Source organism: Balaenoptera physalus (genome assembly GCF_965194825.1).
Source record: "Balaenoptera physalus genome assembly, chromosome: 8".
Taxonomy (NCBI): Eukaryota; Metazoa; Chordata; class Mammalia; order Artiodactyla; family Balaenopteridae; genus Balaenoptera; species Balaenoptera physalus.
This window is the reverse complement of record NC_138887.1, coordinates 14,000,517-14,026,508: the sequence shown is the minus strand read 5'-3', so window position 1 is coordinate 14,026,508 and position 25,992 is coordinate 14,000,517. Positions and strand designations below refer to the sequence as shown.

General features: G+C 40.6%; 1 protein-coding gene across 3 annotated transcripts in view; it reads right to left on the bottom strand.

Annotated features, from left to right (window-relative positions):
• Positions 1 to 25,992, bottom strand: part of VPS41 (VPS41 subunit of HOPS complex) — a 184,968-nt gene that overhangs the window by 155,984 nt on the left and 2,992 nt on the right. For all 3 annotated transcript variants that reach the window (XM_082473465.1, XM_082473467.1, XM_082473466.1), the window contains exon 2: positions 17,032 to 17,070. In XM_082473465.1, the coding sequence (XP_082329591.1) occupies positions 17,032 to 17,070 (39 nt within the window). The remainder of the gene's footprint in view (positions 1 to 17,031; positions 17,071 to 25,992) is intronic.

Genomic DNA, 25,992 nt, shown 5'->3' with positions numbered 1-25,992 from the left:
AACCACCGTACACACTGACAAAATAAAAATCATCAAAGTACTACCTATCTCCTGCAGAAAGGTATCTAGCCTACACTGTTTTAGCAGCAAGTTCTATTAAAAACCCTCAAAGAATAGGAAATCCCTAAGTTAAACTGTCCCATGACAGTGAAATAAATACTTCCTAACTCATTTTGAAAAGGTAGCATAACTGTAATATCAAACTCCCGAAGAATACATCAAAGGAAAAAAAGAAAAAAACAGAGTTCAGTTACCTGATGCAACAATGTAAATGTAAAAATTCAAAATAGAATATCATAGAGCAAACTCTGCATATATTAATAGAAAGCTTGGTGATCAAATCGATCAAATATTGCAGAAATGCACAGACCGGCTATTAAGAAATCTGATTCCATCATTTGATAGGTCAAAGTAAATACCCCACAGGCCCACACTGACAGATACAGAAACAGCATTTATAAAATTGAACACTCATTTCTGATTTAAAAAAAAAAACTTTCAGTAAATAAAGAGATCTAATATCGCTTTATTTTTCAAAACTGATTTAGAAATTTTAGCCAAGGTGAAAGACAAGAAGATGAAAAACAATAAATGTAGCATTGTTGGTATGGTAGTTGAAGATGTACGGAAAAAACAAAACACAGTTTATAATGATGAATTTTGTGTCAACTTGACTGGGCCATGGAGTGCCCAGATATTGAGCAAATCATTATCCTGGGTGTTTCTGTGATGTGTTTTTGGATGGGAATAACATCTAAATTGGTAGACTGAGTAAAGTAGATTGCCTTCCCAAATGTGGGTGGGCCTCGCCAAATCAGTTGAAGGCCTAAATATACCCTCCCACCAAGTGAAAGAGTTCTTCCTGCCTAACTGCCTTGCAAGTGGGTGACTTCTTTCCTGTCTTAGGATTTGAACTGGAACAACAGCTCCTTCTGAGTCTCCAGCTTGCCGACTCACCCTGAAGGTCTTGGGACTTGCCAGCTCCATAATCACATGAGCCAGTACCTTATAATAAACCTTTCTTTCTCTTCTAGATCCTACTGGTCTCTCTCAGATCCTCGTTCAGATTCTACCAGATCTCTCTCAGATCCTCTCTCTCTCAAATCTCTCCCTCTCTTCCCCCATCCCCCCTCCTTCTCTCTCAGCTCCTGTTGGCCCTAAACAGAGCCCATTGGTTCTGTTTCTCTACTGAACCTTGACTAATACACAGCTCTTGCCAAGCTAGACAGAGCTGGCCTGGGCTGCTGGCCCCCTTCCCCCAAATCAACCCTGAAAATTGTATAAAAATGATAGGAAGGAGGGATTCCAGAATAATATCCCTGAGTGAGAAACCATGGAAGCAAGTGAAATCATCTAGAAGGGGGAGCTGTTTAGACCTGATGCTCACCTCTCCCACACAATGCCTAACTTGGAGGTTTTGCTGCTCCATTCACTACAGAAATCAGCAGGAACAGCCAAGCCCTTGCAGGGGTGAGGACTGACCTGCATTCACTCCTCTGTCTTCTAGCCTTCCACCACCAAGTGGAGATTACCTCCTCCCAGGGCTGCTTCCCTGTAGATTTACCTCAAGGGCACTTTACAAAGGCTCAGAAGACTCTCAGAAACTCCCACACTGAAACATATTTTTTCAGGACATATCCAAATAGAAAGCAAAAATCTAGGAGATGCTGTAAGAGAAATGAGAAATAAGAATGATCAAAAAATCTTGGTAAAGGGCTTCCCTGGTGGCGCAGGGGTTAAGAATCCGCCTGCCAATGCAGGGGACATGGGCTCGAGCCCTGGTCCAGGAAGATCCCACATGTCGCGGAGCAACTAAGCCCGCGCGCCACAACTACTGAGCCCGCGTGCCACGACTACTGAAGCCTGCGCGCCTAGAGCCCGTGCTCCGCAACAAGAGAAGCCACCGCAATGAGAAGCCCGCGCACCGCAACGAAGAGTAGTCCCTGCTTGCCGCAACTAGAGAACACCCGCGCACAGCAATGAAGACCGAACGCAGCCAAAAAAATAAAATAATTTTTTTTTTAAAAATTAAAAAAAAAATCTTGGTAAAGTTCACTAATGTCATTTGTTAACAAAGGACAGGGGAAGAAAGGAGAGAAAGTTACTCAAAAACCTACTGGAATTCAAAATCACGTGGGCAGTCACAAAATAAGCTAAAATAAAGTTTTCTTATGCCAGTTCTACCACACACAGTCCTCATACACCGGACAAGTTACTTAAAACCTCAGTTACTTCATCTTTTGTGAAAGGAGGATGATAATATGTATCTTATAGGATTGTTGTGAGAATTACATGTAATAAATGTATGTAAAGCACAAAGCACAGCATCAGCTAAGTATCCAGTGAATGTCAATTACTAAAAATATTACCATTATTTGTATTATAGCCCCCAAGTTTAAACTGTATAATTCGTATCCTCCCTTTGGAGTTTACTTCCAGACATAAAATTGAGCAAACTAATTATTTCTGATCAATTCCCTCTTTGTTTTATACTACTTACAAAAAATGAAGATATATTACTTTTGAGTTTGTCACGTCATTTCAAAAATGTTTTCAAACATATCTAAATGTGAATCTTGTTATTAAGAAAGTTAAAGGAAATGCTACAGTCCCGTTCTTATTAAGTCAATAGTCTCTCCTGGATGCTTGACCAAAAGTAGCCCATCACAGGCCAAGTATCTCAAAAATGCCCAACCACTGATGGAAATGATGAAAACAGACTAAAATCTTAAGCTTTATCGGAGGTTTCCCCACTCCCATCTCTTTGATACTATTTTGAGATATTTATTTAATCCACTGAGGTCTTTGGAGAAGAGAGTCATATTCTAAAGTAAAGAATTATGATTACACGGATGCCTGTGAATCACCATATTTAAAAATGGTGGGATTTCCCTGGTGATGCAGTGGTTAAGAATCCGCCTGCCAATACAGGGAACACGGGTTCGATCCCTGGTACTGGAAGATCCCACATGCCACGAAGCAACTAAGCCCGTGCGCCACAACTACTGAAGCCCGCATGCCTAGAGCCCGTGCTCCGCAACAAGAGAACCCTCCGCAATGAGAACCCTGCACACTGCAATGAAGAGAACCTCCCCGCTCGCCGCAACTAGAGAAAGCCCGCGCTCAGCAACGAAGACCCAACGCAGCCAAAAAAAAAAAAAAAAAACAAAAAGGTTGTACTCAAACTGAAATAGCTCACGGATGAAAAGAAATCTAAGTGTTATTTAGATTTGTTATAGCATTTCTGGAGTCTGCAGAGAAAAAACTGCCTTAAAGCCTTGACAGGGTAGTATCGGGCCCTAACTGTTAAGTAGAATTACCATTTAAACAACATCCTTGAGCAATTATCAGAAAAGACACACATAAGTTTTTATAAATATAGCTCCCAGTATTAGCAATTTTGTTACAACTATTTTCTGTATGTTCTCCTTTGCTGGATGTATTTTACTCCCAAAACCCTAAGAATAAACACTAATGAAAAGTGCTAAGGGACCAAGATTATACAATCACATTATTTACTGTATTAGTTTGCTATCGCTGCTGTAACAAATTACTATAAACTCACTGGCTTGAAACAACACAAATTTGTTATTTTACAATCCAATACAGATCTCACTGGGCTAAAATCAAGATGGTAGCAGGCTGCCTTCTTCTGGAGGCTCTAGGGGAGAATCTGGTTCCTTGTCCTTTCCAGCTTCTAGAGGCCACGTGCATTCCTTGGCTGTGAGTCTCCTCCTCCCTCCGCCACCTTCAAAGCCAGCAAGAGCAGGTCGAGTCCTTCTCACATCACATTACTCTGACCTTCTCAACCTCAGTCTTCCACCTGTAAAGACTACACTGTGACTTGTGACTACACTGGTCCCACCTGGATAATCCAAGATAACCTCCCTATCTTAAAGTCAGCTACCTTAATTCCATCTGCAACCTTAATTTCCTTTTCCATGTCACATAACATATTCACAGCTTCCAGGGATCAGGATGAAGACATCCATGGGGGACCATTATTCTACCTATCTGCCTATTATTGAGAATAATGTATCAATCAGAGAGAATAAAAATGATGGTGGGCTATGGAGCTGGATTCCCCAAGCTGAACCCCAAACTAAAAGAGTTCTCATTGCTTGCCCCTAAATTAAATCATGATCCTTTTGAGGACATGAGGTGGGATAAAACTGTTCTCAGCTTGAGTCAGGAGGCCAGGGGTGGTCACTGGTGCAAGTTTTTGACAAAGGGACCTCTCAAAGGTCCCTTTGGTTTCACCATCTTCAAAATAAACATACAATGCCAGCTTCCTATAATTGTGTGAAGAGTAATTCATTTGTTCACTCACAAGTAGCTCTGCTAGTGAGAACCTGGTGATAGGGTCCCTGACTTCTTGAAAGTACCTGGCATAGAACTGGACAAAAATAACGAAACAGCAGTAGCAGCAGCATGTTTACTGAATACGTTTTAATGACAAAGTGCTAAATACCTATCATCTCCTTTAACAGTCACTAAACAACTGCGTCCCTTATGAGCATTCTAGATATCAACATCTCGTAATACACAGTACAAGAATTTCTGCGAGCATCCGAGACATTTTGCCAACCCAATCTCCCCGAGCCCATTCCAGTCAGGTCCCACCACCAATTCCACCACTATGAGCCACCGTGACTGCTCTTGTAAGGAGCACACCAATGGCCTCATTACAGATCCAAGGGTGAAGCCCTAGACCTCATCTTATTCCTCCTCCCAGCAGTATTTGGTATAACTGACCACGCTCTTCCTCCTGAGATGCATTCCTCCCTTGGCCTCTGAGTCACTGCTTTCTAGTGGTTCTCTTCCTACTTCACTGGTTACTCCTTCTCACTCCCCTCTGAAGATTCCTCTTCATCTACCAGACCTCTAAAACGTTAGAGTACACCTGGGTCCAGACATCAGGCTTCTTATGTATCTGTCCTCACGCCCTAAATGATCTCATCCAGTTTCATGGCTTTAAACACCATCCAAATGCTGATTCACAAATTCTTATCTTCAGTCCAGACCTGCACTGGTCTTTTTTATCCAACTACCAACTTGACATTTCCACTTGGATGGCTAATTGACATCTCCAACTTAAGATACCCCAAATGGAACTTCTGATTTACCCACCCCGCCCAACTACCACCATCACCAGCAACTCACCCTGAGCACCAAAACCAGCGCTAGCTAGAGTCTTCCCCTATCTCAATTAACATACTCCATCATTCTAGTTGCTCATCCTTGATTCCTCTCTTTCACTTACACGTCTACCTCCTAGTCAAGAAATCCATTGGCTCTACTGCAAAAACTGCCCCAAATCTTCATCACCTCTAGCCAGAGTTTTGCCAAAGCCTCCTAACTGGTCTCACTGCTTCCTACTTGCCACCACCTCCCTGACTTTTTTCAAACGTCATCCAAAGGGATCTTACCAAACAATGATCCTCCAATGGCTTCCCATCTCATGCACGGTAAAAACCAAAGTCCATAAGCTGACTTAACAGGCTCTAGTTCTTGACCACTCATTACTTCTCAGACATGATTTCCTATTACTCTGCTCCAGCCCTGCTCGTATCCTCGAAGACCTCTAGTAGGACCCCAACTGAAGGTACTGTATTTGTTCTTCCTTTCACCTATGAAATCTTTCTCCTGGATATTTACTTATATGTCATCTTATTAGAGAGCCCTCCCCTACGGTCCAGGATAAAAGAGCATCCTTCAGCCCACTCCACAGTCTTCTTACCCAATGTTATTTTACTTTTATCCATAACATGTATTACCGCCTGATGTATATGTTTTTGTTTACTGTCTGCCTCCTTTATCAAATGCTGGTGTATCTTCGCACCCAAAACATAATAGTATCCAATAAATATTTGTTGTATAAATAAAATAATCAGTCCACCTTGGGCTGTCTAAAATAATTCTCCTCCTATGTAAATTATAAATTTCTCCTAGTGAAATTGTAAATTCTGTTCAAATATATGTCATACCAGAAAAAGTCACGTTCATCTTCTCAACCTCGAACCAGCAGCAGAAATACAGTTTCACAAATCTTACATCCGGAAAGTTTCTACTAAGTTTCCAAATATATCACTTTTATAATATATGCTTCACAGAGAATGTTTATCCTTGCCTGAATGATGCAATAATCAGCAGAACCTGTTAATATTAATAGCTCATTAAATGAAAAAGCAAAATTTTAATCCAAGGGCTATTTGGAAGGATACAATATTATAACCCTATGCTCCCTTTCTCTCACCAATCAATTTCTTAACAAGGTACATTACCATTTTAGTTACCAGTTGCTATAAATTTGTTTATTAAAATTAATAGATATAAAGAACCAATTTAAGTTTCAATAAATGATTCACAATGTTCTACCTACCAGGTAAAATAAATAAATTATTTTTCTGTGATGCATTTTCTGATTTAAAAAACCTATCTCCTGATTTCTCACAATGACTGGTTTTCATTTTAACAAAACTGAAAAAGAATTCTCCTTGTGGCAGATGCACCGAGAAGGTACATTTTAAAATTAATTCCTCGTTCAACATAAACTGTGTATAGGTTTGTTTTAAATAGGTTCAGCTATTTGTCAGTCTTCTTGGTTTAGTAAAATTAATATATCTAACATATTCAAGACCTCCTAATTGTGATAGTTGCAAGAACTAAGCCAGATCTGAATGGACATCACTTAGGAGGCATGTTTATAAATAATGGTAACAAAAATTATAAAGACAGAAGTGACAGTAACTAACCCTCTGTTATTACATGCCATGGCCCAGGCACAGGTCATGTAATTCACATGCAATTCAAAGGAACACACCATAGGCAGAATACGCCTTCGTTTATCTATTCAGTTGCATTCATGAATAACTAAAGGTCACTGGAACCCTTACCTGGTAGGAAGCAGACTTCACTACATACCAGTTTCCATTCGGTGCTCTTCTCTTTCCTTGCCAACCCTCTTTAGCCTGATGGTTTTCCCCTTGTTATTCTCCTCTTTGCTGTGCAAGTTTAATCTTGAAAGGTTAGGCTAACAGTTTGATGCTTCTACTGCAAAGTTCTTTGTACAACCCACTAAACTCCTCTAAACTCCACTAAACAAAGGTGGCATATACTTCTAAATAAACAGTACACTGAGAACCTATTCAAAGCAGCATTTAAAAAAAAATACATATCTCTATGAAGCAGAACTGCTTCAGTTTCCAGCTCTATGAAAGCTTTCCACAGCACATTGTACATGGTCCACAAAGAGGACAGGCCTTATGGAAGACAATGACATTTCTATATTGCTTTTGCCTCAATTTCCTCTCCCTGTGCCACTGATTCTACTCAGAAATAAATCTCTGCTATGTCAAACCACTACAATTTTGGAACTGTTTGTTACTGCAGCATCCTGCCTAATATAGTACTTAAAAGGACTGTGGTCCATATTAAATGAAATAATCCATGCAAAGCAATGAGCACAACACATGGAAATAAGTGAACCTGATAAAATGGAAGTAACTGATAATTCTTCATGATCTAAATATTGTCTTCCATTAAAATGTATATCATAAGAACAAAATGAATCAGATGTTGGAATTATCTGGCAAGGATTTTAAAGCAGCCATCATAAAAGTGCTTCCACAAGCAATTATAAATTCTCCTGAAACAAATGGAACAATAGACTATTTCAGCAAAGAAATGAGTCATTTAAAAAATGGAAACTTTAGAATTGGAAAATACAATACCCAAAAGAAATAACTCACTGGTTGGGCTCAACAGTAGAGATGACAAGGACAGAACCAATGAACTTAGGGATCTATCAGTGGAATTTACCCAATCTGAACAACAAAGAGAAAATAGACTGAAGAAAATGAACCATCTCAGGGACCGGTGGAACAATAACAAAAGGGTTAATATTCACATTATCAAAGTCCTAGAAGGAGAAGATAGAGGAACTGAGAATATTCGAAGAAATGATGGCTGAAAATTGTCCAAATTTGGTGAAGGACATAAACCTACAGATTCAATTAGCTAAACGAATTCCAAAGAAGAGAAATCAAAGAAAACCACTCCAAGAGACATCCTAATTAAAATTCTAAAAACTAAAGTAAAAAAAAATCTTGCAAGCAGCCAGGGAAACATGATACATTACTTATGGGAGAGTACCAATTCAAATGACAACAGATTTCTCATTTGAAATGACAGAGGCCAGAAGGAAGTGGCACATAATTTCTCAAGTTCTAAAAGAAAAGAACTGTCAACCACGAATGCTATTTCTGGTAAAAATATCCCTTAAGAATGAAAGGGAAATAAAGACATTCTCAGATGAAGAAAAACTAAGAGGATTTGTGGTTTGCAAATCTATCCCTAAAGAACAGGCTAAAGGAAGTTTTCTAAACAGGAAGGAACAGAAGATAGAAGAAAACTGAAGAAGGCTTAGAACTTTAAAAAGAACATAAAAATGGATGATAATGGGGTAAACATAGCAGATTGTCCCTCTTTTCATGAGTTTCTTAAATCATATTTGATAGTTGAATTAAAAAGTTTAATACCAACTGATGTGGTGCTCAATGAACAAAGTAAATATTTAAGACAACTGTATTTAAAAAATGGGAAGGGTAAAGGGACATAAAAGTAAGGTTTCTAAATGTGACTAGAAGTAGTAAAATGTCCTGGATACCAGTAGACTGTGACCAGTTTTGTATGCATATTTTAACACCTAGAGCAACTGTTAAGAAAACCATACAAAGTAATGTACTCAAAACCACTATAAATAAATCAATATGGAATCTCAGAAAAATGTTCAAGCAACTCACAGAAAGGGAAGAAAAGAGAAAGAAGAGAAATGAAATACAAAGAAAACAAACAGAATAAAAACAGCAGACTGAAACCCTGATATGTCAATAATTCCCTTACATGTGAATGGTCTAACCACGCCAATGAAAAGAGTGGCAGAGTAGGAAAGAGTCAATCTCAAAAGGTAAACACACGGTACAGTTCCATCCATATAATACATTTGAAATGACAAATGTATAGAGATGGTGAACAGAATAGTGGTTGCCAGGTGGTGGAGGAGGGGGAGGGAGTGGCTGTGACTTAAAAGGGAACTTATTTTTCATCTTGTGATGAAACTGTTCTGTATCTTGACAGCACTGGTGGTCACAGGAATCTTCACATGTGATAAAAGTGTACAGAATCAAACACACACACAAATGAATGCATATAAAACTGATGGAATCTGAATAAGGTCTGGTCTGTAGATTGCATCAATATCCATCACATATCATATCATGTCCTGGTTGTGATGTACTAGAGTTACCCAAGATGTTACCCTTTGGGAACTAGGTGACGGGTATAAAGAAACCCTCTGTATTATTTCTTACAATGGCATGTGAATCTACGATTATCTCAAAATTTTAAACTTTTAAAAAACTCAAGAAAAAAATGCTTATTAGAGTAAAAACAATTTTGGTTTTATATAAAACCTTGGATAAAATAAAGAGGGCAAGAAATAAACCAAACTTTTTCCTTAACTCCCTGTTTGAGTTTGAGGTAGGGAAGGAAGGACATGCAGTTTTATTTTGGGTTCCACAGCTTTGCAACTCAAAAGTTCTGTAATATATACAGACATTAACAAATTTTGTTAAAAAGTAATAATTGTATTGTTTTGCTAAGTATACAAGCAATGCATATGTTATGAAAAATTTAGAAAAATGAAGGCAGATTATGATAAATAAGAGTCACATGACCCAGTGATAATATGGCCTTGTAGTCTTTCTTTCTATGATCATATGTGGACTTTGGAGGGTGAAGAGAAACTGGATTATACTCTAAATCAGGAATCAGCAAACTACAGCCCCCAGCCAAATCCAGCCAGATGACTGTTTTTGTACAACCCACAAACGAAGAAGGGTTTTTACATGTTTATATGGTTACATACCTTCATAATATCCTCAGTATTGCCTCTTTGATTGCAAAGCTTTAAGTACTTACTATCTAAACGTTTACAAAAAGAGCTTGCCAATCACCCCTACCTCTAAATTGCATTTTTGTAAAAAGCTTTTTTAAATTAAAAAGATAATGCAATTCCTTATTTCTAGATATTTAGCCTGTTCCCAAATTTTTATAATAAAAACAAAGTTGTAATGCACATTCTTGTGGCTAAATTTCTGCACACAGAGATGAATGTACTTTTCAAAGGGGATATAACTTATAACTAACATTATTTTATAAATAAGTATGTTATACGTATGTTTATAATTATTTATAAATATGTTTTAATTATTTTGTAAATAAATAACAATTTATTTTATGACAAAACAGGAATTTTATTAGATTATTAATGGCATATATACATTAGCTAGACAATCCTCTCTTCTCCAGAACAGAAAGCCAGTTCAAAGATTCTAAAATTGGGGGCTTCCCTGATGGCGCAGTGGTTGAGACTATGCCTGCCAATGCAGGGGACACGGGTTCGAGCCCTGGTCTGGGAAGATCCCACATGCCGCGGAGCAGCTGGGCCCGTGAGCCACAACTACTGAGCCTGCGCGTCTGGAGCCTGTGCTCCACAACAAGAGAGGCCGCGATAACGAGAGGCCCACGCACCGCGATGAAGAGTGGCCCCCACTTGCCACAACTAGAGAAAGCCCTCGCACAGAAACAAAGACCCAACACAGCCATAAATGAATTAATTAATTAATTAATTAAACTTAAAAAAAAAAAGATTCTAAAATTGATGTCTTATCCTACTAGTTGAATAAGCCAAACTCTGTAACATCACCCAAAATATCATTTTATACATAGGCAGAAGTTCTAAGGAAGGTTTTTTTCTTTAAGGCCTGTCTAATTCTATGAAAGTGCATAGAGGAAGAGTCTGGCATAAAATTACAGAGGTCAAGGTGAAGTTGAAGGTAGCGTAACTGAGGTGACAAGACCAGAACTTGCAGTCAGACTGCTGGGTTCTAATCGATTTACAAGCCAGGTGACCCTGGGCAAGTTAACTAAACACTCTTAAGTCTGTTTCTTCATCTGTAAAACAGAAGCGGTAATCATGGCCAAGTCATAGGGCCGATTAATACACGGAAGCACTGCTTCCTACATTGAATGTGCTTGTTTTTTTAATGAGCCTCATTATCCAAACAGATGCCCAATACTGTGCTCATTCCACAATACCATCTTTGCTCCAAAGAGAGCTCAGAACCTTCCTCTATAAGCAGTAACTTGTAGGATTTTAAAAATAAAATCCCAGATATTAGCTTGCTCACTTGCATGTGTGTGTGTAAAAGTTTATTGCTTGTTTCTGCCAGAACAAAGCCATTAATAAAAGGAGTCAGCAATGAATTAAAAAGTACCACCTTTGAGGAAAAAAAATTGAACACAGAGGTGTCAAATTTTAGGCTTAGAATGTCTTTTGCCTTTAACTGCCTAATCATGGGGTTTACTCTGTTTCCCACCATACAGCAGCACTAGATATTTTGGAAATCTTGGACCACACCCCCCCGCCCCATCTAGCTCATCTCTCACATACCAGCCTACACTTCCTGTTCACTGAACTTGAGAAGTATTTCCTCTCTGCCTTCTGCTTGGCCCAGGCTCCTCTACCCCATCTCTAATGGGGGGCTTCCACTGGAAACTTCCTGCCATGGGTCTCTCCGGCCAGTTCATCTGTCACCAGCCCCTATCCCCACGCCTGACAATCAAGGCTTTGGCTGCCTCCCCTCTGCCGCCCGCCCCCGTGTCCACAGGGTCAAGTCCAAACTGCCAGGTTCGACACATTAGGAGCTTCACATCCGCATCCTAGCTTCCTCGTCTAACCTCGTCTCCCCAACTTCCTCCTGCATGCCGGCCACACAGAGCTCATCGCAGCTGGCTGAACATGCACGCACTTTCATGACTTGGCCTCGGCACCTACATTCCCTCCTTCCCAGAGACCTGCCCAGCCTCTCTGCCCAGACTCATCCTCCGTAATAGCTCCTGAAGACTCCTAATGAAGCCATTCCTGACTAAACATCCGCTCCTCTGTATTCCCAGAGCGCTCTGCTACCGCCTACGTGATAGCAGCCGTCAGCCCTGGAAACTGGAAACATCTCAGAGCTTCAAAAGGGGAATGAAATCCTTTCGAAGACAACATACTTCTTTGTTAAGCTTTACAAGACACCGTCTAAGAAATAGTCTGGTTCATCATTTCAAGGTGGAATAAGCAGTAGACTGTAGATTAAAAACAAAAAATCCCAGACATGAGGGCCACTTTAGTCATCCTCCAAATTTGCCATAATTAAGTATTAACATGAATAGAAGACCCCTAACTAGGCAGCTTATTAAATAACATTACTTACTATCTTGGTTGTAATCTGGTTTTGAATTTCTACTTTAAGTGTGAAGAACAAGTTAACATTCTTAAAGTTTGACATCCTGACATAAACACCACTTTCGATTATTTTAATTATACTCCACACCTCAAATTCATTTCCTTTGGCTGCAGTTTTCAAGATTAGTGAAAAACATATGGACAATTTTGAGCGTTCTGTGTTCTTTTCTCAAACACATTAAAATAAGAACTTCGAAGAAAACACAGGAGGAAGCTTCATAACATTGGATTTGGCAATGATTTCTTGGATATGACACTAAGAGCACAGGAAACAAAAGTGAAAATAGATTAACTGGACTACATCAAAACTGAAAACTTCTATATATCAAAAGACACGCTCAACAGAGTGAAAAAGTAACCTATGGAATGGGAGAAAATACTTGTAATTCATATAACTAAAAAGGGATACACATAGATAAATATATATTCTTTATATATTCTTTTTTCCTTTATATATAATACATAGATAAAGATAAAGGTAAATCACTTATCACTCTACAGACCTTTACCTGTCTAGCTATCTATCTATCCATCTATCCATCCTATCCACAGGTTGTTGAGTTGCATCTGTATCTATCTGATAAGGGGTTAATATCCAGGTATCTATCTGATATCCATATCTACACCTGAGAAAGGGTTAATATCCAGAATATATAAAGAACTCCTCAACTCAACAGAAAAACAAACAACTCGATTAGAAAATGGGCAAAGGACTTGAATAGATATATCTCTATAGATACACAAATGGCCAATGAGCATATGAAAAGACGCTTAACATCACTAATTATTAGGAAAATGCAAATCAAACCACAGTAAGGTATCACCTCACACCGTCAGGATAGCCACTATCAAAAAACAAAAACAAAAAGGAAAATAGGTGCTGGTGGAGAAAAGTTCCAGAAACAGGTTTCCCAACAATGTGAATATCCTTAATGATACTGAACTGTATACTTCAAAATGGTTAAGATGGTACATTTTATGTTATGTATATTTTACCACAACTAAAAGTTTTTAAATTAAAAATTAACTAAAAGTTAAAAAAAGAACTTCAGAATAACCTAACACTATGGTTTTCCTGTAACGTGAAAGCCCAATTTATATGAAATGCAGCATTTCATAAAGTGATAGAAAAATAAATTGTTATATTACATGGTTGAAAACACTTAAGTATTGTTGTTCACAAAAATGGAAATCACCTGAGCACTTGAATAAACAAGAGGTATATGTACATAAAGGAAATGCCTGCCCTGAGAAAGCTTAATTAACAGTTACAAAACCTAATGGGAAGAAGAGAGAGAGGAAGAAAAGGAAGAATGAAGATTCTTTGGCCACCAAGTGGTGTCTCAATACCAATACCAATACCAATCCTAGAAGTGGAAAGTGGTTCAAACTGAGTGAGAAATCCAAGAAAAACTTCTCCAAAGACTGGAGTGCAAGCCAACTCACTATACCTACAAGGCCTAAACTCGGCTCTACCGCCAGCCTGACTATTCTGGTCGTCCGTAAACTCCCTAGAATCTGTCATCTCTGGGAGGGTAACCACTTCAGAGCCAGTGGGGAGTCTCTCCAAGCCCTCAGGTTAAAGCACCAGGCTGTAAAATCAGCCACTGGCACCAGCGCTAAAATACAAGCTGAGGATCACTAATATTCACGGAGTGCTTCCCATGTGCTAAATGCCAAATAAGATGCTTTGCAAACATCAATCTTCTCTAATCCTCACAGCAACCATACAAGGTTAGCAGTAACTCCCATTTTTCATAGGAGGAAACTGAAGAATACAAGGGTTGAGTGCTATGCCCAGGGCCCGCAGCAAGTATGAAGCACAGCTGAGATATGAACCTGAGGTACCAACTTGAGAAGGCACCAGGGCTGGAAGGCAAAATGACCAAAAGAGCCCAGAGTCTGGGGACTAGAATCTGAACCCATTTCTCCCACGAAACAGCTACAACCTTAGATGGTCAGGTTCCTTTTTGGGTCTCAGTTTCCTCAACGTTCATGTATCTTTTCTTTCCATTTCTTTCTTGAGTGTGGTCAACTCTTATTCCTTCGCTTCCTAGTTTTTTGATTCATTTCTGTTCTGAGATTTTAAATTTCTGGTTTAAGATAGTTTTTCACATCTGCAAAGGCTTGTTTAAAGATATTCAACTCAGGATGGAGTGTTATGTCGCTGTTCTCTTGGAAATTTTTTGATTCTCACTTTTTTTTCCTACAGTAGTTTTATACAGATGCTACCTGGCATTTCAGATCATTTTTAAATGTCTTAGATTTTCCTGGACAGCACCAACAGGCGCTCCCATGGAGAGGTGAGGTATTTGGGTGTTTTACTAGGTTTCTTAGTTACACTGGTAAATGAAGGACGTTTTCTTTAATAAGTGGCATCTTTTTCTTGGTGGTGGGGCGAGAAGAATAGGTAAATCTCCTGACTCTATGATATTGTTTGTTTCTGGGCACCCTGAATTTCCCTGCTTTTCCCTTTTCCCTTCACCACCAGGCCTCCAGGGGGTGCCTCCCCCGTCTCTCGAGAAGCAGTCCCACTCCAATGCTGTACTGCCAGTGTTTCATGCATTTTCAAACCCCTTTCTTTAAATTTTCTGCTTTTCCAGGAAGCGGCCTGAGGTGACCTCTAAAAATGGTTCGCTATGTACTTGACCCAGAAAACCCCACAAAATCATGCAAGAGGTTCAAATCTTCGTGTTCACTTTAAGAACACTCGTGAAACTGCCCAGACCATTAAGGGTACACATATCCAAAAGCCACCAAGTATCTGAAGGCTGTTACTTCACAGAAGCAATGTGTGCCATACTGTCCTTACAATGGTGGAGTTGGTAGGTGTGCCCAGGCCAAACAGTGGGGCTGGATGCAGGGTCAGTGGCCCCAAAAGAGTGCTGTATTCTTACTGCACATGCTCAAAACTGCAGAGAGTAAGGCTGAACTTAACGGCTTAGATGTAGATTCGCTGGTCATTGGGCACAGCCAGGTGAACAAATCCCCCACAACGTGGCACAGGACTTCCAGAGCTCAAGGTCGGATCAACCCATACATGAGCTCTCCCTGCCACATTGAGATGATCCTTACTGAAAAAGAACAGACTGTTCCTAAACCAGAAGAGGAGGTTACACAGAAGAAAAAGATATCCCAGAAAAAAACTGAAGAAACAAAAACCTACGGCCTGGGAATAAATGCCGCAAAAAAATAAATGCAAATAAAAGTAAAAAAAAAAAAAATTTCCAGCACAGTCAGTGCTCAGATCCACCCGTCTCAGACCTGTTCTCACAACCTCCCCACTCAGGATGGGGCATGATTTATGATTTCCCTCTGTTTCCTGCCACCGCTGGGGCTCAGCTACTCTCCCCTCATTCCCATCCATCTGACCCTCAGCTCCAGTCAATCCAGAGCTGGCTCTTTGCTGGTTTCAGATATTTATTTCCCCACTTATTTGGAAGTTTAGAGTACTCCCTGTTTCCTAACTATGCTGGAGACGGGGGTTATGCATGCTTTTGTTTGCTTTCCTTCTGGATCCGTTTAGTGTCTGAAGGATGTGGGGAAAGAGTGAGATGTAGTTGGCTGGCAACATTTTCCTGATGTCTGAAATGAAATTCCTGGACGGGGCTCTGACCCTGCAGGATTCTGAACCGGTGATTCTGAGAACACGGGCTTCTCAGTTAAGTAGAACTTTCCAAAAATAAAAATGGTGCTGCTCTGAAACGCTTTCAATGCTTCATTAAAAATTAACAACTATTATATCCTATCTATAAGCAAATTCAGTAACACCTTACCAGGGGCTTTGAAGAGAGTATCAGAGATCCTTAGCGGTGAAAATGTTAGGAACCACAACTCTACAGCCAAACTACAAATGCATGACGGCATGATATGTAAGATATTCCCTAGAAGAATATGTATAACTCCCCCTTTCCCCCTCAAAAGCAAAAAAGATAATATCTATAACATCAATCCAAATGTAATAGATTATATTAAATATCACATTGGTGTGGATTTCCAAAAGGTTATCATAAATACTTTTATATTCCTCTGAGCCAAACGAAATACTAAAAGGAAAAAAGTAATTACTGTTATTAGTCCATCTATAAAACTAATAAACTAATGAATCAGTGTTATGCTTAAACTTATTTTTTATTCATAGCCTTGAGAAATTTTTTTAAAGCCCTCCTTTATATATTACTTTTTTCTCCTTCAATTCAATCGTTAATACAACTTAGCTCCCTAACAGCTTTTAAGGTAGTTACTTACCTTTTTATTTTATGAAATAAATGACCATTTCAATGATTCAGAAACTATACCAATGAGCACACCATATTCATTAAAAGAAAAAAGAAAGAATAAGTATTGCAGACCCAACAGTGGCTATTTTTAAAAATAGGTTTAAGTGTCGAGATTGGTTTGTAAACTTTGCATCAATTTCGCCACTGCCACCATGCTTCAGGTTAAAATACTGTTCAAAATGAGGAAAAAACTTTGTGTTCCTTTTCCTGTTTATTTTTCAAGTAAATCCATTTAATATTTTTAAAGATGACCGGCATGTCCTTCCCCAAGGTTTAATCACCTATGGCCCTAATTTACCACGCCAAGTTCCGGGGAATGTTGCATTTAACAAGGCATGACCAGCTCAAGATGCTGGCTTAGCTAGAAATTCCCAGGTTCCTGAATCCCCACCTTACCTCAGACTCATCTGTAGATTCTTCAAGAGACCCGGTTTCCTACAAAGCATAGAGGGGGGAGAACGGTCAGAACACGTGACAAAAGGAGAAAAAATATTTTCAAGGAACAAGAGTCATCATGTCCCCACCACCAATACCCATCTGCCCTTTTTTGGAGGTAATCTGCAACTCCAGTTTAAAGAACTCCACATAGTCCGACTCTCGCAGGCCTCCTACAACACCTTCTCCATACCCTGCAGGGTACCCTGAGATGGTCGCTCTGGGGCCACATGGATCCACCGCTCCCAGTGACCTCCCTTGACTGGTCAGCAGGTTAACAAATGACCCCAGGAATTCCTCATGGGAGGACCCAGAAGGCTTTTCCTTCGCTAAAGATGGAAATCAGTCTGGCAAAGCAGCCTTACTGATCTCAGAACAGGCAACTGCCATCTCAAATTATCTATAAGCCAATTTTTATATGGAAAAGCTCTTGTGCTATTAATTATTATGCTATGAATCTGGCTGAGTCAAAATAATTGTCTTGCTTAACAGCTTTTACAACAGAATTCCCCTAGCGTGTACCTATCAGACGCTGTGCAAACAAGCTGTATAATTTACATCCACTCTTTAAACCATTAACTGGAAGACAAATTCTCCCATTTAACACAGTTTCCCTCTTGCTAGACAATGAATCTTGCTGCTCTGGAGAACACAAAGCAAAAAGGGGGGGAAAAAAAATGGACTTGATTCCGCTAATCTCTCACCTGTCCACTCAAAGGGAATCTGCTGATGCCACGCACCCTCAAAGAGGTCAGCAAAATGAAGATTTACTTAACGTGCTTATAGATATCAAGAGCAATAAAAGGTTACAACTAATATGCTGACACTGAACGTAAGCATTTCGCAACCATCCACGAGATTAAAGAAAAAAAAAAAGAACCAAAAAAATGGGGCAAGGACATTTTAGATACATCAAGACCAAAAAAATAAACATTTTAAAGAAAGTTGGATGCATATATTACTCAGTGCAAACTGGACTGCGGGATAAACACAAATCGGGCATTTGAAAATACTTTAATTTCATTCACTGAAAATCAGTAAGAACCTGGCAGGTGGCAGGCTGCCTCCAGAAGAGCCTAGTGGACAATACAGGCCCTGCTGTCAAAGTTCACCTGTGAAATAGGGATGAATGTTCGTTGCAATTAAGAATTTGATTGCAGTTCTATCATTAACCATGATGAATATCAGAATCTCCTCTATATCCCAATGCAGCCTGTTTTGGTTTCATGGTCATCTAAATATTAGAAAGTCCTTATTAATTTGGAGCTACAATCTCTCCACAGTAATTTTTGTTCTTCGCCCGAATACGACACGTAAAAAATCCAGTTCTTCTACTACTTGCCAGTTCTCCAGATACTTAATGAAACGTATCATGCCGACCCTTCTAAATTGTTTCTCCCCTCCGCTAACCATCCCCGGTTCCTGGTTTTACGGCATCTGCCATCCTGATCCTTCTATTTTGGACACGGACACACTCCACTTAATATTAATAGTCACTATTCTGACGTCTTTACTCAACATCTATAATATATTGCTCCTGATGCTAAATGTTTTACATGTAGCATCTTGAAATTTCCTAATGCCCTCGGAGGTAAAATGCAGAGGCTTAGAGGTTGAACTTAAGTGACTTCTAACATCCCTGACAGTGCCTGCACATTATTAGCATTAGCTAAACCAGTCTTTGACAACTGTGCCAATAAGCCACAGCGAGATTATTTCCCACCTCTAGAACTCTCAAAGAACACTTGATTACTCTTTTCAAAAAATTACATTAAACCGAAGGAAAAATTTTTTCCTAATTTGAGATCCATTCAAATATGCACATGGCGTATAAGGGCAAACATCCCACTTACATGCGTCATTAAAACAAAACCGGGCCCCCAACCAGCAATTTCAATCCAAACACTCAAAATCAAATTACACTTCTGTTCCCACCGGAAAGCACACAGTGGCGGAATCGGATACCTCAAGGCATGCAAATGTCAGAAATCTGAGTCCTCCGGGAAAACCAGGCTCTCAGAGGAGCCTCCTGTAGCTGCTGGCTATCAGTAGGGAACCTTTACTCCAGGACCCTCTCAGACTCACCCTCAGCGCCAGTCTGAACCTCCCAGACCTAGCTGTGGCCTCGAAAAAATGACCCTTCTTTCCACAGGGCTACCAAAGCCATGCATGAGTGCCTTCAGGAACTGGCCTGGTCTGTTACTTCTTAGCTTCGTTTATTCATCAAGCCCCCCTCCTTAATGCTCCAGAGACAGAGGCAACAGGAAGACGTGAAGTGAATGTCCCCAGCTAGATTTCCCAGAAGCAAGGCTGAACCTCGAGAAACAGTCAATGATTTTCAAACACTTTTTTAACTTCACATTCTCTCTTTCAAAGACTCTACCTTCAAATCAGGAAAGTGTAAGTTACAAAATTGTGCTAGTTTCAAAAACAGAACTACCATACGACCCAGCAGTCCCACTACTGGGCATATACCCTGAGAAAACCATAATTCAAAAAGAGTCATGTACCACAATGTTCATTGCAGCTCTACTTACAATAGCCAGGACATGGAAGCAACCTAAGTGTCCATCGACAGATGAATGGATAAAGAAGATGTGGCACACATATATGATGGAATATTACTCAGCCATAAAAAGAAACGAAATTGAGTTATTTGTAGTGAGGTGGATGGACCTAGAGTCTGTCATATAGAGTGAAGTCAGTCAGAAAGAGAAAAACAAATACCGTATGCTAACACATATATATATATGGAACCTAAAAAAAAAAAAAAGGTTCTGAAGAACCTAGGGGCAGGACAGGAATAAAGATGCAAACGTAGAGAATGGACTTGAGGACACAGGGAGAGGGAAGGGTAAGCTGGGACAAAGTGAGAGAGCGGCATGGACATATATACACTACCAAATGTAAAACAGATAGCTAGTGGGAAGCAGCCGCCTAGCACAGGGAGATCAGCTCGGTGTTTTGTGACCACCTAGAGGGGTGGGATAGGGAGGGTGGGAGGGAGGGAGACGCAAGAGGGAGGAGATATGGGGATATGTGTATACGTATAGCTGATTCACTTTGTTATACAGCAGAAACTAACATACCACTGTAAAGCAATTATACTCCAATAAAGACGTTAAAAAAAAATTTGCTAGTTTCTAAGATAAACAGGCCAGACACAAAAAGACAAGTATTGCAGGATTCCACTTAATATGAAACAGAAAGATGAACAGAGGTTAGCTAGTGCGGGGGGCTGGGGGAATGAGAGTTACTGTTTAATGGGTACAGTTCCAGTTTGTGATGATGAAAAGTTCCAGAGATGGATGGTGGTGATGGCTGCACAAACACGAATGTACTTAATGCCACTGAATTACAACACTTAAAAATATGGTTCCGATAATAAATATTATGTTACGTGTGTTTTACCGTAATAAGAAAAAAATTGTGCTGCTCTGCTTGAAGAAAGATGAAGGGCTGGAAAGTACCCAGTGATACAAATGTACAGCTGGACAAATCCTGGGCAGCAGGCTGAAAGCTAAACTCAACAATTATTTCACTTTATCCTTCTTTTGCAAACCAACTCCTTAAACTTCATCATCTGCCCAAACAGCTTTAACGAACCATCTCGGTGCCTTGACCTGTGACCTCTTGAATCTATTCATCAACCACCATCAGGATCATCTTTTCAGAACACACAGCACCCTGGTCACCACTCTCCTCAAAGAACCCTCGGGGGTCAGATTTCAGATTCCCCAGCAAGGTCGTCAAAGCCCAGCCCAATGTGGCACCCGGGGCACTTTTAGCCTCGCTGCCCACTCTCTGCACAAACCCACAGCCGTCCAGCCACATCGGGTGACTTCTCACTCAGAGATCACATGGTCGCATCTCTCTGTCATTGGTGGCAGAAGAGCACCTGCAGTCTGGATGTGGCCAGTAGGTGTTCTGTTTGGCCTGGCTATAGTGTTTTTAAGACTTTCCCATACAAATCTGTATTTCTGACTTCCTAAGCTCAGACTGTACCTGAAATCCATATTTCCATATAACAGCAGTTGAAGCTGAGCAGCTACGGCCCCAGAGACAGAATGCTCCTCACCACCAACATCCCCAACTGCCCTACCCCAGAAAATCCCCCTCATTTCCACTGCCACCTGGCGCCTTAAGCTGGTGGTGCTTGCGCGGGGCCTCCTGAAGCGGTTCCTTCAGCTTAGAAGGGCCCTTGGCCCAACTCTGCCCTCATCCTAGTGGTCCTCAGACTCCCAGCATGCTCTACAGGGACGCTCTCAGGGGGTACCTCTGGGAGGTGGTGACAGTCAGGCTGAGTGAGGTTCTTCACTCTTGCTTTAACAATAGAGCTTAGATTTTTATGTCTTCAATTTTCATGTTGCCAATCTGAGGCTAAAAAAAAAAAAAGATTGAAACTCACTGGCTGTTTCTAAATCCTAAACTTTCTTCATGGCCCAACTTAGGTCTCACCTCATTCACAGAATTTTCTCCAGTCAGTCCAGGCCACAAGGTCCAGGTCTGGCCTCCTATGGCCTCTCTCTCTTCTATGCCCCTCAGCTTGCACCTAATATGAAGTGTCTGGTCCTAGTAGTTATCCTTTATAATTTGCTGTGGATGAACCCAAAGGCTTTTGCCTATCTACAACCATCCTACCCAAAGGAACAGGTCGATACCCGTTTGCCGACGATGATGAGAAGAAATAAGCTGCTGTGGAGAGGGTGTGGAGAAAAGGGGACCCTCCTACACTGTTGGTGGGAACGTAAATTGGTGCAGTCACTGTGGAGAACAGTACGGAGGTTCCTCAGAAAATTAAAAATAGAGTTGCCCTATGATCCAGCAATCCCACTCCCGGACATGTACCCAGAAAAGATGAAAACTGTAATTTGAAAAGATACATGCACCCCAATGTTCACAGCAGCACCATTTACAACAGCCAATGTCCATCAACAGATGAATGGATAAAGAAGATGTGGTACATATATACAGTGGAATACTACTCAGCCATAAAAAAGAATGAAATGCCATTTGCAGCAACATGGACCTAGAGATTGTCACACTAAGCGAAGTAAGTCAGACAAATATCATATGATATCACTTATATGTAGAATCTTAAAAAATGATACAAATGAACTTACCTAGGAAACAGAAACAGACTCACAGACATAGAAAACAGACTTGTGGTTGCCAAGGGGGTAGGGGGGAGGGATTGACTGGGAGTTTGGGGTTAGCAGTTGCAAACTATTATATACAGAATGGATAAACAAGGTCCTACTGTATAGCACAGGGAACTATATTCAATATCCTGTGATAAACCATAATGGAAAAGAATATGAAAAAGAATATATATATGTATAACTGAATCACTCTGCTGTACAGCAGAAATTAACACAACATTGTAAATCAACTATCTTTCAATAGAATAAATTTTTTTTTTTAATTTTTATTTATTTATTTATTTATTTATGGCTGTGTTGGGTTTTCGTTTCTGTGCGAGGGCTTTCTCTAGTTGTGGCAAGCGGGGGCCACTCTTCATCGCAGTGCGCGGGCCTCTCACTATCGCGGCCTCTCGTTGCGGGGCACAGGCTCCAGACGCGCAGGCTCAGTAATTATGGCTCACGGGCCCAGCCGCTCCGCGGCATGTGCGATCTTCCCAGACCAGGGCTCAAACCGTGTCCCCTGCATTGGCAGGCAGATTCTCAACCACTGCGCCACCAGGGAAGCCACGCAATAGAATAAATTTTAAAAAAGAAATAAGCTGCTGATCCAAAGCAGTAACATTGTACCTCCTCTGTATATTCCTTTTCCATTTATCAGCAATACCAAGTGCATTTTCTCCAGGCAAATGCTTGAATTATTAGCTCGTGGCTACAGGACAGTTACAGAAGGGGAACCGAAGGGTGGCAGCAGCAAACAAGGATAGAGCAATCCAAACAGAACGTTAACAACCTAGCAGCAGCCCCAGGAAGGAGCTAATTGGGCTCTCAGAAGACCCCTCCAATAAGGGCTTTCAACCCACCCCAACCCTTAATCCTACGATCAGGGCCCCGTGACACGGCCCGGGAGAAGACCCAGCACAGCCAGCCTCAGAGGCCAGGAGGGGTTAAGAAGATGGTCAACCCAGTAGGAGAAAGAGAAGCCGGGACCTCCGAGGTTAGGAAGTCCTCGCAGTTTGGAGGGAATACACACTGTTTGTTGAGGGCAACGAAGAGAATCTGGGGGAGAAGTAGGAGGCTGGAGCCTAAGAAAAGCCAGCTACAAACTTTGCAGGATGAAGAAAAAGAGCAGAGACCAGGCCCCAGGAAACCAGACTAGGCTGGAGACAGACGTGAAACACACAACACTTACTACCACCTTCTCTTCCTTCCCAGCAACTGTGTGCCACAGCTGAGCCTGATGGAGGAGTGTTTCCAACGTTTCACAAAGGCACAGCACGGGAAAGAAGAAATATTTTGTGTGAGATGTATTTGATATCCCTGTGCACAGAGCCTCCATTACAGAAAGCTTTTGGGTCCCCAAGGACTAGACTGGTTGAGTAGGAAAGATGAAAGGGTACCCAGGGAGCTGGCAGAAGCCTGGAGACTCAGGTTACCAACCTTTTCAACCAATCAGGCTCAACTACTATACTTATTCTGCAAATGAACAAAAGCTTTGAGGTCTGCCCCAGTTTGCTGCCTAGTGACCCAGCCCCAAATCTGACTTTGCATTAGAATCATCTAAACGCAGCAGGGAGAACTGGCTAATATCTGCTAATTCACTCCAACATTTTTTTTCTTTTCCATTATGGTTTATTACAGGATATTGAATATAGTTCCCTGTGCTATACAGTAGGACCTTGCTGTTTATCCATTCTATATATAATAGTTTGCACCTGCTAATCCCAAACTCCCAATCCAACCCTCCCTCCCCCTCCTCCCCCTTGGCAACCACAAGTCTGTTCTCTGTGAGTCTGTTTCGTAGATGAGTTCATTTGCATCACATTTTAGATTCCACATATAAGTGATATCATATGGTGTTTGTCTTTCTCTTTCTGACTTCACTTAGTATCCACTCCATCTTCAGTAGGTATAAATAAGAGCCCAGAATCACAAGGATTTGGTTAAAAAAACAAAAACAAAAAAAACCCCAAACCAACAAACAAGAAAGGCGAAAAAAACCCACTAAGGAGGACAAAGTTTCTAGAAGAAACAAAGGCAACTGTGACTGAGTAGCCATGAATGCGAAGCCGCATGAAACACAGAAGCCCCTGATCTCATGAATGCTCCCTCCCCACGGTGGTAATGTGGAAGCCAAGGAGGCTACCGGCAATCAGCTAATGATATCAGCCTCCAGCCAACCAGCCCACAGGAAGATGGGAGAAGAAACTCACGAGGTAATAAGCACACCCAGCTGAGCTAATTTGTGACTATACTTGTTAGATGGTGGTAAAGAGTGGGCCCTCTAAAGATTTCTCTGATCCGGTGCTTTTGCAACTTCTTGTTTGGGGCTTTGTTTTTCCTTTAGTTATTTATTAGTAAAGTTGCTTTTAAATGACCTATCTTGGCCAAACTATATGAAAAGAGAATTGTGCACACCTAAGCCAAGCCCAAGTTTGGGTTATAAATCATTGTCCTATTTACAAACCAGCCACTTCAACCTAGCACTTTAACATACTTTATCTCAGTTCACACTCACAAGAGTCCTGGAGAGTAAAATCCCCAAGCAACAGGCAAGAAAACCACGACACTCAAATATCTGTCAACTTGGTTTTATTTTGTACAGGGGGCACAATCACATGAGGGTATAACTACTCATGAATGTACTATCTGATAATCCTTAAATGCTCTACAATACAGATAGAATGTTCCTCACTTCTAAAATGTAGTGGGAAATTCAAAGCAGAAACTCCTATCTGGTCAAAGAATAGAGGGTCTGAGTGACCAAATATTTTAATGGACCTGCTGGTTGGTTCGAAAGATGAAAGCGTACCCAGGGAGCTGGCAGAGTAAGCAATGTAGGAAATGTAATGTACAATTCATGTGAATTAATAACTTTCAAAAGTTTCAAGTAATATAAAACAATTTAACACGAATTCTACTGAACCTAAATTAACAATTTGACGTTTTCAATTCAGAAGGCTATTCTCCCCCTAATAAATCCATTTAAACATTTTATTAAGCACCTAGTGCCTGGAAAGCAGTAGCCCCGTGAGAGATAACAGACATGAGTAAGCTCTGTGCTGATTCTTGAGGACTCAGCAATCTGCAGGGGAGAGAAGACAAATACGCGAACAACCAGGCTTCAGGCAGAATGCTGTTCAGAAGCAAGGCATGGACAAATAGTGTTGGGCATCTGTGATTACGAAGGTCAACTATAAGTCATTTTGGAGCTAGGTAAAACAGCTGGTTAGAAGATTTCCAGGCACAATGCAGGGTATTAGTGTTTTCTGTGAGCTATAATATATATGTCGTTATTTTTACTAACTACCTTAACCATACTCAGCATAAACAAGGATTTCCCAATGACTTTTTAAAAAAAAAGTTCATTCATATACAAAAAGTGATTTTTTTTTCTAACTTTTTTTTTGGTTGCGCCTTATGGCTTGCAGGATCTTAGTTCCCCGACCAGGGATCGAACTCCTGCTCCCTGCACTGGAAGCGAGGAGTCCTAACCACTGGACTGCCAGGGAATTCCCCAAAAAGCGATCTTTAGTTTGGGAGTCCGTGAACTGTGTTATATTAACTCAGTTCAGATCTCACTCTTTTGGTTCTCCCTAAAATTAAGGTGGGTAAAAGATCCATCACCAAAAATACAATGCTCAGAAAAGTTAAGAGGGGAGGTTGAGTTTTGTCTTGCTCATCTTGGAGGACTGTTTCCATTTACAGTACATGATGCTAAGGAAAAAAGCTTCCTTTACCCTAACCTGTTTGTCATAGTTAATTTTAACACACATCTTGA